We start from the raw sequence: 16,564 nt of genomic DNA, 5'->3' as shown, positions 1-16,564 counted from the left end.
AGACCCTGCTATTCTTCAGAGTCTCTTTTTGCAGTATACACTTTTCCCGAGTGTGTGCTTTCTTTCCAACATTTAGACTGGTTAGGAGAGTCCACTTCAATTGAGTTACACATCATTTTAAAACTTAAAATTTGCTCTTTCAGAATCCTTGTCTGGCAACTTTTCATTGATTTTGTGGTTCAGGGTCAAATTTGATGATGAAGTTCCAAAGCTACTCTGAAAAGCTACAGCACAATAAAATATGTGAAATCAACATTTCTCAGTTACTAGTGTTTAGAAACTATATGATGGTCCTTATCTACTCTTTAGCAGCATCTGGCATCGTAACGATGAAGCACTATTAACATTCAAATCAAGAGGTGCCTCACAGTACTGTATATTCATGCTATGAACACTGTAGCTGATGGTGTTCTAACAAGCAAGCAAAAAGTGTTATTAACACCTGCTATTTGCATGATATTACATTCAACTAGAAATGTTGCTATGTCTACTGGTGTGCCTCCGCTATTAAACGAGTCCATCAATAACTCTACAGAAAAATCTTGCCAATGTGAGACTCACTCTCTGTATATGCCAATTATCATGACAATATTTTGAGCCATTTTCAAAATATAGCCAAAAACAGAGAAATTTCAGCATTTTCTCCTTACATCTGACTGAATGGACCTACAGTTTTGTAATCTTTCCTCACATAATAATTGTCCAGTATACTAAAAATTTAATTAAGTACATACATGTACATTACGAAAGTCATTTCCAAGATACATCTCTGTAAGGAAAAAATAGTGTAATTTAATCATTAGATAGTATACTTTTTGTACTTTCACCCTTTGAAGAATTACCCGAGTTTATTTTTGTGCAGGCTTCTGTGGTAAATGTATGTTCTAGCATCAGCAGCGTGCCCCCAACGGGTTGATCTGATTTTTTTTTATCCTTGACCTTCGATCTAATGACCTAACATCCTCCCAAGATAATCACTGTCAGGCAGTACATAAGTTTCATGAAGATATCTACAATTTCTCTTATATGGAGAAATAAGTGCAATTTTAGCATTTTCACAAGACCTTTGACTCCATGGCTTAAAACTTTGTCTAGAGAATCTTTACCTGATAATTACATACACTACATTTCTGGAAAATACCTTGAGGTTATAGAGATATGGGAGGGGGGGGGGGGGGGGAATGGTGAAATTTTAGTATTTGACCAGGACCTATGATCTTTGACCTTGAGCATGTGTGTCCAAAAGTTGACAGGCACAGCTTGGTTCACACACATACACACGACTAGTTTCATTTAAATACCTCAAATGGTGCTTTAGCTACCCTGCCCACAAAATCAATTACGGATGGACGTAAGGACAGACTGACAGATGGACGGACAACCAAAAAACATAATGAGTGCGGCGACACTCTGTGGCGGAGGAGTATAAAAAAAAAAAGATTGATCAGAAATCAAGATAGTGTGTTTACTATGTATCAGAACACAGCAAAACCAACAAACAACAAATCCACTGCATGTGCATGGTGGATACTGCCATAAGCAATAATATCAGAGTATGAGGACAGTACATCAGACTTACTTGTCAATGTTCAGACCTTGCTCTGAAGCGCTCGATATAAGGGCAGCCAGTGCAATCTGTGGAAGAGATACATTTAATCACACACAGTGAATGTGTATTTGAGATATAAGAGCAATGTGTAAAAATATATATTGACTGCTAGTTTAGACATGGCGAGGTTGGTGGACTCTTGGGTATCTCACAGAAATGCTACAATTCCAGGTGCTTGTACCCTGGTTCATTACACTATTGTATGACCCTGCAAGTTAATCAAAGCTGTTATAACTTGAGCAAAAAAGGCATTAAGCAGTCACTATTTCTGTTTAACAGTGCTGTTGTAAAACAAAGGTACTTCATTTGTAAATTCATTCACTTATTTACTGAGTGTTTTCTGTAACATTAATGTGATGGGCTGATAATCTGAGAAGGCGGGCATGCATACACTACCTAGCATGTACCTTAGAAAGCAACCATTTGGAAATAAAAATTGAAAGTGTGATATCTACTCAACCAGACAGATACTGTACTTGTGAACTTGTACGGATTGCAGCAAACATTAAAGTTGCCTACTGGCCTAGGCATGTACAATTCATTCTTAGAAACAGAAAACACAAGATTCCATTGCAAACCTATCAGATGTCAAGATTTTTCACATGAGGTATATAGAGCAACATTATATCACATAGCTGGTGGAGTATATTATATGTGCACAGCAATATTCATGAATCATTGGATACACATTTCATATTGAAATTGACTCATCATGCCAGGTAGATGGGGGTTATCACCAGACCACACCAAACTAACTTTAAATACTCAATAGTAGCAAATCGACGTAATTGTTCATTATGCCAGGTAGATGGGGGTTATCACCAGACCACACCAAACTAACTTTAAATACTCAATAGTAGCAAATCGACGTAATTGTTCATCATGCCAGGTAGATGGGGGTTATCACCGAACCACACCAAACTAACTTTTACTCAATAGTAGCAAATCGACGTAATTGTTCATTATGCCAGGTAGATGGGGGGGTGGGGGGGTTATCACCACACCACACCAAACTAACTTTTACTCAATAGTAGCAAATCGACGTAATTGTTCATTATGCCAGGTAGATGGGGGGTTATCACCACACCACACCAAAGTAACTTTTACTCAATAGTAGCAAATCGACGTAATTGTTCATTATGCCAGGTAGATGGGGGGTGGGGGGGGGGGGGGGTGGGGGTGGGGGGGTTATCACCACACCACACCAAACTAACTTTTACTCAATAGTAGCAAATCGACGTAATTGTTCATCATGCCAGGTAGATGGGGGTTATCACCGAACCACACCAAACTAACTTTTACTCAATAGTAGCAAATCGACGTAATTGTTCATTATGCCAGGTAGATGGGGGGTGGGGGGGTTATCACCACACCACACCAAACTAACTTTTACTCAATAGTAGCAAATCGACGTAATTGTTCATTATGCCAGGTAGATGGGGGGTTATCACCACACCACACCAAACTAACTTTTACTCAATAGTAGCAAATCGACGTAATTGTTCATTATGCCAGGTAGATGGGGGGTTATCACCACACCACACCAAACTAACTTTTACTCAATAGTAGCAAATCGACGTAATTGTTCATCATGCCAGGTAGATGGGAGTTATCACCAGACCACACCAAACTAACTTTTACTCAATAGTAGCAAATCGACGTAATTGTTCATCATGCCAGGTAGAGATGGGGGTTATCACCACACCACACCAAACTAACTTTTATTCACTAGTAGCTATCGAATGGCTTGGTTTAAGGGTCAATAAGTTTGACCCATATCCACAACTAGAGAGACTGGCCAAGCATGAATAAATGGAAAATGTACACAGTTGCACCAACATGCCAAGGTACACTCCATGATATGCCAACTGGGGCTACTGGGGATAAACCATTGATTAACATTACTCACTGACAGATTTGGGTTTCTCTTGGTGCACAATACTACCTTAACACACACATGATGCAGGTTTGATTCACTCTGATGCTCAGAATATCATCAAGTATCCATAATTGGTGATGCTTTGTGTTACACAGCCAGCAGTGACTAAAGACACAGGCTAACAGTACATTTATGGGCCACAGCAGGAGCTGATATAGAATAAAAACTCTCATGTTTGTCAGGCTTGCCAAACCCCAACCCCCTCCCCATTATTATTATCATTTAGGGTATCATATGCTTGTTTCCTCCCTTTGAAAGCACCCCTTTATCTGCACAGCCAAAATTTCTGACCCCCCCCCCCAACACACACACTTTACGGTCTTCCACAGGTGTTTTCTGCCTTTGAGATCCCCCTAAATCAGGAACACTGTTAAAGGGGATGGCTAGTAACCGATCAGTGGGAATCAGTGGGAATGCTGAGGGATGACTGTTCCAATCCTTGTGGGATTCATTTAAGAGTACATTATGTATCTACTGTTGTGTGAAAATTATTTGCTTCAGAACGGTCTCATATTCAAGTACTGTATACGCTATATATTTCGCGTGGGTTTTATTTTCGCGAATTTTGCGAGTCGGGAGCTATTCGCGAAATTAACAACACGCGAAAATATTACCTTCCAAAATGGATCCCTTGCCTTGATGATACGAACATTTCAGTACTAGTAAACCATGTCACGGCTTACCGAACAGACCATACTGGCTAAGCTTGTTTACGTACATATACATGTAGCACGTCCACGTCTAACTACTAGCATACACAGCCCAGTCGCTGCAAGTAGCATTCGCACAGCACAGCGTATTAACAGCATCTGGGGGTGGTCGGGCTAGTCCACGTCTACTTACAAATACTGTAGAGCCAATCCATTATCGCAACCCCTTGTACCACTCGTCAGAAATCTAGCACGATGGACTTAACCACTTCAAAAATGTTGAATTCTAACTTACCAGTTCGCAGAGTTTGGTAAGTTTTTTTTTCATGCAGTGTATAACTAGTATCATTCTTATTTGCTAGTAAGTTGAAAATTCACACTTTCTTTGCCACTTCATATTTTCTCTGGTCCCCCAATCGCGAAAATTTATGTACGCGAAAATTATAGCGTATACAGTAATGTGCAGATTAATGCCCCGTCACTGACCAGGCACGCTAACCTGGAAACATTAAACTGCACATTACTTGAATATGAGACCATTCTGAAGCAAATAATTTTCACACAACAATAGATACAATGTACTCTTAAATGAATCCCACAAGGATTGGAACAATCATCCTCCAGCATTCCCACTGATTCCCACTGATCAGTTACTAGCCATCCCCTTTAAATGAACCCCAATCTCGGGTAAACTCTCAGCCCTTATCTCAAGACAGACAACCCTACCCTATGTCAGTTAAGCTGTCAATATACAATACCTTAGGAGACAATATCTGAGTGTGAATTCAAAGTGGAGGTCTCTGAACACATTTGATTAAAAAAATGAAATCAAAACATTATGACATGTTTGATACCTTGACAAGTTCCTCTTAGATTTCCAAGGTATTTTATAACTCCTGTTTTAAATTTCTCAGGAGTACCAAAGAGAATGATAAAAACACTGCCTTTAAAAACGAAATCTCTAGGTGAAAAATCAAATAGCAAACGAAATCTCCAGGTGAAAAATCAAATAGTCCACCTTGGTTTTTTTGAACAATGCTCAGACTGCATTTTATCACACAAAAAGTATCCCTTTACTGGAGATTTTGGGAACACGCATGCCGTCCCTCAGACTCTGAAGTGGGGGATGGGGGTAGGCCACACATGCTTCCAAGACTGTGTACCTGCGACGGTGAACACAGAAGGCAGGAATCTGTACTCTGTGACCTTGACAGGAACTCGTCTGCATTCTTCCGCAGCAGCTCTGGATTCCTCAGAGCTGGAAATCTTGTCTGCAATTAAGGGTACAGATTGATAAAGGTTAAAGGTTAGTCCACATCTTACCATTCGCAAAGATTTCAAAGAAAACATACATTTGTCTCTATTGTTGAAAAATATGCCATCATGATATTACTGCATAATGTAATTTTCTTGCTCGCATTGAGCTTGACATCACATCATTTTAATAAAAATTCTGCCCTATATCAAATTTCAATGAAACTTGTATCATTTTGTTTACTTCACTTTATTTTACTTTTACTAAAAATAGACTTAAAAATGGATTAGAATCTCACTTTGGATGTGTGCAGCATGATTTTCACCTACACTGGTGACACCATAAACAATACATGAGCTTGTCCTTGTGCATACCCTCGTACACTTTATTCCCGTGATCACGTTGGGCAACTTCTTTACAAAATGGGGAAAGAGAGTGCTTTTCACAAAAGTGCTGACAGGTATCGGAAATTTACTCCAGACCAAGATTACGACCTACTTGAACTTCAAGGGGTCATTATAACTAACCATTTCTCAAATGGAGTTTGCAAAACAGACCTAAAGGTTTTCATCATGCTCTTTGCTAGAAGCAAACTGGATATTTCTTTCACCAGTTGTGACTTTTTCACACATTGGACCTGCACCTGAGTCAGGGCTGTTGTTTCTGAACATAGGAAAATGTGGGACTTCAAACCCACGGACTTCAAGATTGTAAGGCAAACATGTTAACGACCGAACCAACTTGCCGTGGAATTGTAGCAATGAGTGAATGATACTGACTGCTTGCTGTTCCTCCAGGTGACTAGAAATAGTCAGCAGTCGGTATCGATTTGCACATTACACCATACAAATGAACAGTGAAGTAGGGGCTGATATTGCCGAGAACTGCACACCTACGTTGGTAACCCACCTTGATGTCAATGAAGAGGCCCTCTAGAGGCCTGAAGGGGTTATGGACAGTCAGGTGGTAGTTGAGGTGTTGCATGACGAGGAGTTCGTGATTCAGAATGAGCTCTGCCATCCTTTCCTGCTCCTCGGGTCGAAGGTTACCGCAGAACTGTGATATCGACACATTGAATTCCTCAACCTTACAGGCCAAGTACGCGCAGGTCAACCTGATGGCCGATGGAAATAATTTTTAGAAAACATGCTATTCAGTAGCAGATGTTAAATATCTTCAATAGTGACATCATATACCCTAATGAAAAATGCATGGGCTCTTTTTGTATATTTGTTTGGAAATGCAAAAGGTTTATAAAGATGTTGCCTAAATTCAGTGTTTTTCAATTCCATACACTGTGAATCAAGAGTGAAACTCTGCGATACAATTTTGAACAGTTTCAAAATCTTACAGGGTGTATGATAAGTCAGAAATGAAGATTTTAGCTGGATTAAACAAATATATATATGTTTTCAATACCTTAGTACTAACTCCAATAATTCATTAGATTCTGTTTATTTGGGATTTGTACCCACTGACACAACAAAACGACCGCACATTAGCATGCATGGTTATGTTAATTTTATTGCAAAGGATTTACACTTTTCAACATTGCATATATGATTTACACTATTCATGGCTCTGCACTTTCTTTCAGAAGACAATGTTCCTAACCACACATTACAGCATACATCAAGCAATAGGCATCAAAGTTGTACACAACATATCCTATTAAGTGATACCAAATGCATTGACATCTGTGTATCTGAGGCTGCGTTTATCTAGAAATTTTCTGAGGCAGAATCAAGATCCTAAACGCGTTTGAGGCATTTTTAGGGGTTAGATAAACGCAGCCGTGTTTTCAAACACGTTTAGAATCGCCGTTTTGAAACGCCTTTCAAAGGGTGTTTTGAAACACGTTTGAAACCATGATCACCATTCTGTGAGTAGATAAACGCAATGCCATTTTGAAACGTGTTTATATCTCAGGGTCAAATCCCAGCTGTTTCCGGTTGTGCTCTCTAACCATTATTTGTGTGTGACTGATGAGGCATGTTTGGTGGTATGCAGTTGACCTTTACTTCCCGGGTCAAATGGCGCAAAGCAGCAGCGCAGTGACACCACTCGAATCGCGATTGTATGATGGTTAGATAAACGCGGCACCCTGAGAATCGTGTTTCAAACCACGTTTGCAAACACTGTTCCAAATGCGTCTTGAAACGTGATTCTCTCTCTCTCAAGTTAGATAAACGCAGCCTGAATCTCCAGCAAGCTGTAACTGCCATCTCTGGGCAACAGGCCCTTTCTATTACAGAGCAGCACATACTCACATGATGTACTTGGGATGGTAATCCATGACAGTATTGTTGACGTAGAACCTCTTGAAGTAAGTGCATGATGTTCCCTGGATACGACATGTCAAAAGGTCAGAAATTTAAAAAATGAATGATTGGATGGAAACAGCCAGTGTTTATCAATCTACATCATGATATTGATTATAGATCATTCTAAATGAGGAAATTATGTATATTTTCTGTGAAATTATAACCCAAATTTTTGATGCCAGGGACCAGGTGTCGGCGATAGCTGGCATGGCAGTGAACACAGGAAATGCATGGAAAGGAATCAAAATGCCAGGTAAAGCAAAGTACCAATGGCATCTAACATACCAGTTCTTTTGGAAGCACTTTGTTGGTTATAACACCATGTTCATGGACACTAGCTAACACTAATTGGACTGTCAAGTTTTAGCTCTTATCTGACAAGACTGTTGCTGTGTTACTATACACTCTCAAATAAATGCCTACTCTCCTGGTGAGATTTTGAAATATGGTTCAGATTGCCTCAGCAACATGAATTTCTATCAAAAGCCCATTTTCAGTTATCACATTTATCATTATTGGTACTATACGTAGCAGAAATGGTCATTGACAGCAAACAAAAATGGCTCCAGTGAATGTGATTTTAATACACTGTACTGGCATAAGTAGTTGTACGACCCTTGATTATAACAGTAACAATAGAGTGGAAAGAACAATTGGAAGTAAATTTGGAGAATAATAAATTGTGCCTGTATGTGTTTGAATACTCTCCTCTCTGGCTGTAGTGTGTCTACAACCTTCTGAATGGGGATTTACAGGTTTAGATCAATTTTCATCCACTTCAATGCACCAAATAGCTGCCAACACAAGACAGATAAAGTTGCTTGCTGAATCTCAGTGGCATAGTGCAGGCACTCTAGCCCTTGGCTTCATTCTCAGTGGGCATGAATAGGTTAAACACTTTGTGTCTCAGAGTAGCACTTTGTAACCATCCACGTATCTACCAGCATAACTTACAGCCTAAAGATAGAATATCAAGGTGTGAGTCACAAGTGGTCTAATACATGTTTGAACCGTATTTGATAAATCACCTCCCCCATGAAAGATTCACGACATAGCCCTTCAATCTGCAGATTATATGCCCTCGTAATCTGTAAGAGCATTTGCATTTTAAAGGGATACACACACAGTTTGAATTTCATCCAATCCCAACATCATGAAAAGTCAGAAACTAAGGCCAATATAAGTAATCTTTAATCCTGGGAACACCCTCCCACACTTTAAAAAGAAAAAGTGGATAATCAGCTGCTAAATCCTAAATTACCTTATTCATTGATACATTGTACAATTACTCATGTCTGACATATATGCTGATACCACGTACAGTAGGCCATAAATGTAGTGACATTACTGAAGTACATGCCAGCAGTATTCTCTATAATGGTTTATACAGCAGCAGGTGCTTAGTAAAGCTAATGCTACAAACCTCTCAAAACAAACATGAGGAAAAAAAAGTAGCATTGTAAAACAAACTTGGTATCAATGGGCCCTGATTGTGCACTTGCACAAACTATATAATTATAATACTGGACAGTAACTTATGCTTTTTATCTTATTGTTGCTATATTTTTATCTCATCATTTTGATATTTAATGTATTCACATCTGTGCATAATATCAGCTCTATTCTACAACAGATTTAAGTCAATTCAAGATTTTTTTTTTTTCCTTTGCAGTTACTCTGTTGCAAAGAAATTTAAGCAGCACATGGTGGAAAATGTGTCAAAAACAGTGCCCCCTGGAGATAATATATGCTATCGTCATCACTTCAATACCAGAATTTGACATTCAAATGAACAAACATCATTCACTAACAAAACAGTCATATCTATAGCCCACATGATCGAGAAATAACAAGGCATTTTACATATTCATGCAAAAGCTAACCAGTTTCTTTCAACAAATATCTCAGCCAAAACAGTATTGAGGCTTTGAAACATCAAGTTTGTTAGGGAAGAAAGGTTGAGTGAACTACCAGGTGGAATTCATTTTATTTCGATATCTACTAAATAAAAGTTCAGCAACAACTAAGGAATGAAACTTTAGTTTGATCCACAAATGCTTCAGGTTTTGTTTTGTTTTGTTTTGTTTTGTTTTGTTTTGTTTGTTTGTTTGTTTTTTTCAATGGCGAACCAGCACTTCAAACTGTCATACACATAAAAGGAATTGTGTTTTTATTTATTTGGTAATTTTCACTGTCTGGTAGAATATCCTAAAATGCAAACATGATGCATTTATAATCAGCACAATGTAAGTTAAGAAAAAAAAAGTATGGTTCATAGGGTGTATTAAAAAGGGTGATTAAATCTAAATGTAATATATTTGTTCTTCAAACAGTTGTATGGGGGGGGGGGGGGGGCTCACATCTCATTATTTTCATCTTAGATGAAACCAATGGACTTACCAAAACAGCAGGGGGCATTGGTGGCTGGAACTTCTTGCAGAAATCTCTCAGACAGAACTCATATGACTCGCAGAGAGTTCTCTCCTCTGACTCACTCAAAAAGAAAGTTGAAGGGTCTTTACCCTGAGACAAGATATGGTTAGAATGTCATTATTGTGGAAAACTTGTAATCTAATATTGTTACTCTGTCAAGTTATCATTCAAATTTATTGGGGGAAAAAATGAAGTAAATCAACAATTCAAAGTTTCATAGACCTGCAACGCACCAAGCAAAACACTTTTATATTTAATCAAGGTTTCACTTTAATGTCTATCATCATTGTCTTTTGCTTACAGTGTTGAGTGCTGTTCAAAACAATGATCCAAGAACTTGCAACCAAAAAGTGAAAAGGAAAAGCAAGATACCAGTGTGCTCTTTGGGGCGGTGTATAACATTGAAACATGTTCAGGTTTATGTTACAAAATGCCCAGACACCTGATATTTTTAGATATTGTGACATATCCTGTGACAGTTCATTCAATCATTCAGTTTGGTTTTATTAGTCTTAATCATCAAAAAGTCTGAAGACTAAAAGTGTGAGTTTACTTAGAAATACCACAAACACACACACACATACACACACACATTCAAAGAGTGTAAATTGATATTCATAACAAGATTGCAAAGTTACAAAGCACATAAACAAATATATGTACATTCAAAAGTCACGTCCAAAACAGTTCCTGTAATCATACCATTAGGTACTTTACCATTACATTTGCTCAACTGCAGCATGTTGCACTGCAGTTCTAATCCCAAAATGGTTGAAGGAAGTCCAGTGGTTGATGATTTACTTCAATGTAAGCAAATCTTAAAGACAACCATGACCTTCCTTGGCCAACTAGTGGCAAACATCACAACTGGACATATTGAATCCAGAATGTATTTCACAATTTTACAGCAATGGGTACTTACAATGGGTTAAATAAATTTGTTATGATTTTTAAGTTTGGTTTGAATGTTAACCTTTAAACCTAACCCATACATAGTAACTCATGTGACCAAACGTTCAATCAGTTACAAAGAATGTCACAGTCAGCAAATTTTCAATATGCCTGTTGCTTTCTATCCTACATGTTCAGAGAAGTGCCAATGGACAGCAAAACACAAATAATCATCTTCTTCTTTTTATTTTCTCTTCCACAATTTGGTCTAAACAGCCACATTACTAACATGACCCTTTCACCTCTCCTCATACAAACCTGTGCTTTTGCTGCATGCTCATCCCTATATCTGCGGTTAGCAGCACTACGTTTCTCTGCCAATTCTTCAGCAGAAGAGAAAGTCCATTCTCTTCTCTGGCTGCTGGTGTGATACATTTCTCTTCTTATTTGGTGTGGTTTCTCTTGGCCTTGAGAGGGGTGGGGGCTGATAAATGCTACTTGTCAAAAAGGACTCTTTCCTAGGTGTCAAATTCCCCCTATGATGAATACCAAACTGCTCCAATCATGAGGTATGCCTTGCCTGTTGAAAACAACTTGAATGCACAAAATCAAAAGAAACATCAACTGAGAAAGATCAATCTGTATGTCTTTCTTTAATAGCATCTACAGTACATGCAAAGGAGTAGAAGCAAAGCCTTGGATTCAGAACTCTATGTGAAAGCAGATTTGTATCCAAGTAAACATCTCAAATTTTGCTTCATCAAAATGCATCAACATGGCACAAAATATTTTCTATCATGCATTGACACAGAGTTAGGTGGGAAAATTGTGTACCGTATTATAAATGAGTTGTCAAAATACAGGCACCCCACAAGGATGCATACTCTCTCCGATGTTGTTCTCACTATTAACTAGTGAGAATCAGCCGGATTCTGAAAGCTGTAGGGTGTTAAAGTTTGCAGATGACACCTGAATCGTTGGTTTGATCACAGACAGCAATGATAACATTTATTGAGAAAAAGTAGCAAACTTTGTATCCAGGGCTGCCAACTCTCATGCATTTTAATCCTTTCTCACTCTAAAATTTTATTTCATTTGCATGCATTTCTATTGATCTCACTCATTTTGACTCCTAAATTATAGCACTGGCCTATGGGAGTCTCACTCTCAACTAGTTTCCAGTGTTGGCAGCCCTGTTGTATCTGAATGTAGACTTATGTCATTATGTTGAATACCAAGAAAACAAGAGATTATGATTGTACATCATTACTCCACTTCTAATTGATCATGATGAAATTGAAAGTGTGTCAGAATACAAATATCTTGGCACATACATGTAGGCGCACACACATTAACATAAACATGGATTGGAATATCAATACCAAAAAGACGGCTTGTGCCGAAAGGGTGGGTTGGGTGGTGGCGCGTCGCGTTAATGGGAACACCACCCTTGTCCAAAGCCCCCCCCCCCCCCCCCCGGTTTTGCCGAAAGGGTGTGTTGGGAGCATTGGGTCGCGTCGCCTTGACTGGAACCCCACCCTTCGTCCAAAGCCCCCCCCCCCCCCCTGTTTTGCCGAAAGGGTGCGTTGGTACTTTTTCTCATGTAATATTAAAAGACGAGTTTTGAATTTATATTTAACCTTCAAACAACCATTTCAAAGAGGCTATCGTCCGGATCGGTTTACACTATATTACCACTTGGTCTACAGCCAGTTGGTCTAATAGACTGTTTAATATCAGTTGGTCTAATAACCAGTTAGTCTAGTCATCATTTCGTCCAATTACTGTTTGGTCTAATTGTTATTTGGTTTAATTACTATTTGGTCTACAGTCAATTCGTCTAATAATAGCCATTTGGTCTATTTTTGGTCTAACACCAATTTATATCGTCAAATACCGATTTGGTATTATGAGTTGGTCTAATTCCATTTCGTCTAATCAACAAATGGTCTAAAATAAAACCAAATTTGTCCAATATAAATTTGGTGTACACATCATTAATTTTGGTCCATTGCCCAGTTGGTCTTGCCTCTGTCTATCATCATTTAGTCTACACCATTTAGTCTAATAACCATTGATCTTATTGTCATTTGGTCTAATATCCAGCCTCCTGGTCTAATCAGGTACCATTTGGTCCAATCATCGTTTCGTCTATATGACCAACTGGGCTATTTTTTTTTTTTTTTTTTTGGGGGGGGAGGGGCCTTTTTATTGATGTGTACACCAAATTTATATTGGACAAATTTGGTTTTATTTTAGACCATTTGATGATTAGACGAAATTAGACCAACTCATGATAGACCAAAAATAGACCAAATGGCTATTATTAGACGAATTGACTGTAGACCAAATAGTAATTAAACCAAATAACAATTAGACCAAACAGTAATTGGACGAAATGACGACTAGACCAACTGGTTATTAGACCAACTGATATCAAACAGTCTATTAGACCAACTGGCTGTAGACCAAGTGGTAATATAGTGTAAACCGATCCGGACGATAGCCTCTTTGAAATGGTTGTTTGAATGTTACATATAAATTCAAAACTCGTCTTTTAATATTACATGAGAAAAAGTACCAACGCACCCTTTCGGCAAAACCGGGGGGGGCTTTGGACGAAGGGTGGGGTTCCAGTCAACATGACGCGACCCAACGCTCCCAACGCACCCTTTCAGCAAAACCGAAACCGACCAACTGGGCTATTGTTTTTTTTTTTTGGGGGGGGGGGGAGGGGCCTTTTTATTGTGTACACCAAATTTATATTGGACAAATTTGGTTTTATTTTAGACCATTTGATGATTAGACGAAATTAGACCAACTCATAATAGACCAAAAATAGACCAAATGGCTATTATTAGACGAATTGACTGTAGACCAAATAGTAATTAAATTAAATAACAATTAGACCAAACAGTAATTGGACGAAATGATGACTAGACCAACTGGTTATTAGACCAACTGATATCAAACAGTCTATTAGACCAACTGGCTGTAGACCAAGTGGTAATATAGTGTAAACCGATCCGGATGATAGCCTCTTTTAAATGGTTGTTTGAATGTTACATATAAATTCAAAAATCGTCTTTTAATATTACATGAGAAAAAGTACCAACGCACCCTTTCGGCAAAACCGGGGGGGGGGGGGGGGGGGGGGCTTTGGACGAAGGGTGGGGTTCCAGTCAACGCGACGCGACCCAACGCTCCTAACGCACCCTTTCGGCAAAACCGGGGGGGCTTTGGACGAAGGGTGGTGTTCCCATTAACGCAATGCGCCACCACCCAACCCATCCTTTCGGCGCAAGCCCAAAAAGACTGTCTCTAGAGTCTAAAGGCAAACCAAAAAAGGATTTATTTGTTGTTGCCTCAAACTTAATTTTCATATCATAACATCACAGAATTTAACAGTGTAAATTGATCAAAATGTTCATGTTTGACCTTTTGACGTACGATACAAAATTTGAGCCTCATTTCACATTTGCCATTTTTCTCTCTGCCCGGTCTGTCATCCGCTCAGTACGAATGTGTAACGTTACAGTGTCAGCATGGAGCTACCAGTTAGCTCCATGGTGTCAGTGAACAGTGAATTGTGGGCACGAATAGTGATTCTGCTCTGGTGTGAATGGTAAAAGACGTCGATCAACTGTGATTTTACATTGCACTATTTGTAGAGGGTTCACTTGAATTACATTTTCAAAATATCAGAGAAAATAAAATTCACATGATTTTGCAAAATCCATAATTTTCATGACTTTGAAAATAAAACAAAGTGTTAACAGGTTATTTTTGCTCAAAAATAACGTTCATCCTCTGAAGACCGAATTCAGAGCAACGACAAATAAAAGTGTCCGGTAACACAGGACTCTCCTAAGTTCTAAACACTTAAAAAAGTAAATTTATCGACTAGTATGTTAGTATAATTACTAGAATCTAGATACGTAAATTACCTATAAATTATAGCGCAGAGTCGAGTAGCATTGAGTGCTGGTAACATCAAACACAGATTCAGATACATGGGGCTGGCTGATCTGAGCGACTCATTAAAAAGTCAAAGATTTGTCTTTTGCAAAAGTCACGCTCGTTCTCCATGTTTAACTAGGTACCTCAAATTTCATAGCCAAGGAAGTCTACTTACAATCTAATAAGGTCACCAGTATATGAGGGGAACGGTCCAAATACTGTTTTCTCTCTCTCATGTTCTCACGCGAGTGGCCTCACACGAAGACGTCTGCTTCTTTCCACGGCGACCCCACTGATCTCCCCTCTTGGGCGACCCGCCCGCGCCCGCAGCTAGCATAATGTGTGAGCGAGCCACATCATAATGCAGCACTGTAGCTGTGCTCCTCATTTTCAATCGTAGCCGCGAATGAGGGGGGGGGGGGGGGGGGGGGTGCAACCCCCATCTCCCTCTCACTGAAACGGTGACACCATCGCAATGTAGCATGCGTTTGTGACTGAATGTTCCCAATGTGACGATTCTCTTGTCACGAATGTTTTAAATTCAATAGCTTTATTTATGGCCTAAATATTTTAATTCAAATTAGCAATTCTACTGAAGTGTGGGCTTTCATGAGGGCGACTTCGATATCTACTATAGGCCTAGTAGTGATATGTTGATCGGGTTAAGTCGTTTGTCTGTTTATTTGTGCTTTTGTTGTATGTACAAGGTGCATGTGTGCTTACATGACTGTCTGTTTCTATTGAGATAATCAAGAGGATCACATTTTTTTAATTCATTTTAGGCGCTTTGGCTCTATTTCGATTGTCCTGTGATGTATAAGTTTGGCCTACCTTTAGGACTAAAGGAATAACACAAACCCCAAAAAGGAAATAATGTAGATTGAGTGAAAGCAGTATATAACATATAGTAGAACATACCAGTGAAAGTGAGGAAAATCGAACAATCGATGCAAAAGTTATGAATTTTTAAAGTTTTGGTGTTGGAACCGCTGGATGAGGAGACTATACTAAAGTTTATATAAAAACGTCACGTGTGGACAAAGAGCTTTTCGCCAGGAGGAAAATCTCTTTGTGTGTGGACAACAATATAAAGAAAATATAAAGGGAATTCCACGAAAATTCACTTTTCTAGCATAATGAAAGAGCACTTGACTAACCACTTTCAGGAAGCGGGGGAATAATTGCTACCCCTAACATAAGTCTCGAGTTGATGGAATGTGTAATTTTCATGAAAAAAAAATTATTTGGGGGAATTCCCTCTATATTTTCTTTATGTGTTGTCCACACATGACGTTATGAACTCTAGTAGTCATGAACTCTGCATGTAGTTATCACTGGTTAAGACTTCAAAATTATTTGGGATGTCAATTTAATGTAGGGCAAAAAAAAAATGCCGAAAGAACTTTCCAATTTTTATGACACGTTCGTGCGACATTGTAATGACATATAATAATTATATTAAAGGGGACAAACAGCCAAAAAGTTGTGTCGTGGACCTATTGA

At 38.8% G+C, this 16,564-nt stretch overlaps 1 protein-coding gene across 1 annotated transcript in view; it reads right to left on the bottom strand.

Annotated features, from left to right (window-relative positions):
- Positions 1 to 15,256, bottom strand: part of LOC140237674 (cyclin-H-like) — a 33,663-nt gene extending 18,407 nt beyond the window's left edge. The window contains exons 1-7 of the mRNA XM_072317600.1: positions 15,237 to 15,256; positions 11,420 to 11,694; positions 10,178 to 10,300; positions 7,724 to 7,797; positions 6,363 to 6,567; positions 5,362 to 5,469; positions 1,580 to 1,635 (exon numbers count right to left, since the gene is read on the bottom strand). Of these exons, the coding sequence (XP_072173701.1) occupies positions 1,580 to 1,635; positions 5,362 to 5,469; positions 6,363 to 6,567; positions 7,724 to 7,797; positions 10,178 to 10,300; positions 11,420 to 11,536 (683 nt within the window). The 5' untranslated portion in view covers positions 11,537 to 11,694; positions 15,237 to 15,256. The remainder of the gene's footprint in view (positions 1 to 1,579; positions 1,636 to 5,361; positions 5,470 to 6,362; positions 6,568 to 7,723; positions 7,798 to 10,177; positions 10,301 to 11,419; positions 11,695 to 15,236) is intronic.
- Between the last annotated feature and the right edge of the window lie 1,308 nt (positions 15,257 to 16,564).

This window comes from Diadema setosum, chromosome 14 (genome assembly GCF_964275005.1).
Source record: "Diadema setosum chromosome 14, eeDiaSeto1, whole genome shotgun sequence".
Classification (NCBI taxonomy): domain Eukaryota; kingdom Metazoa; phylum Echinodermata; class Echinoidea; order Diadematoida; family Diadematidae; genus Diadema; species Diadema setosum.
Note: the sequence above shows the minus strand (reverse complement) of the source record. Positions and strands in the feature narration are given on the sequence as shown.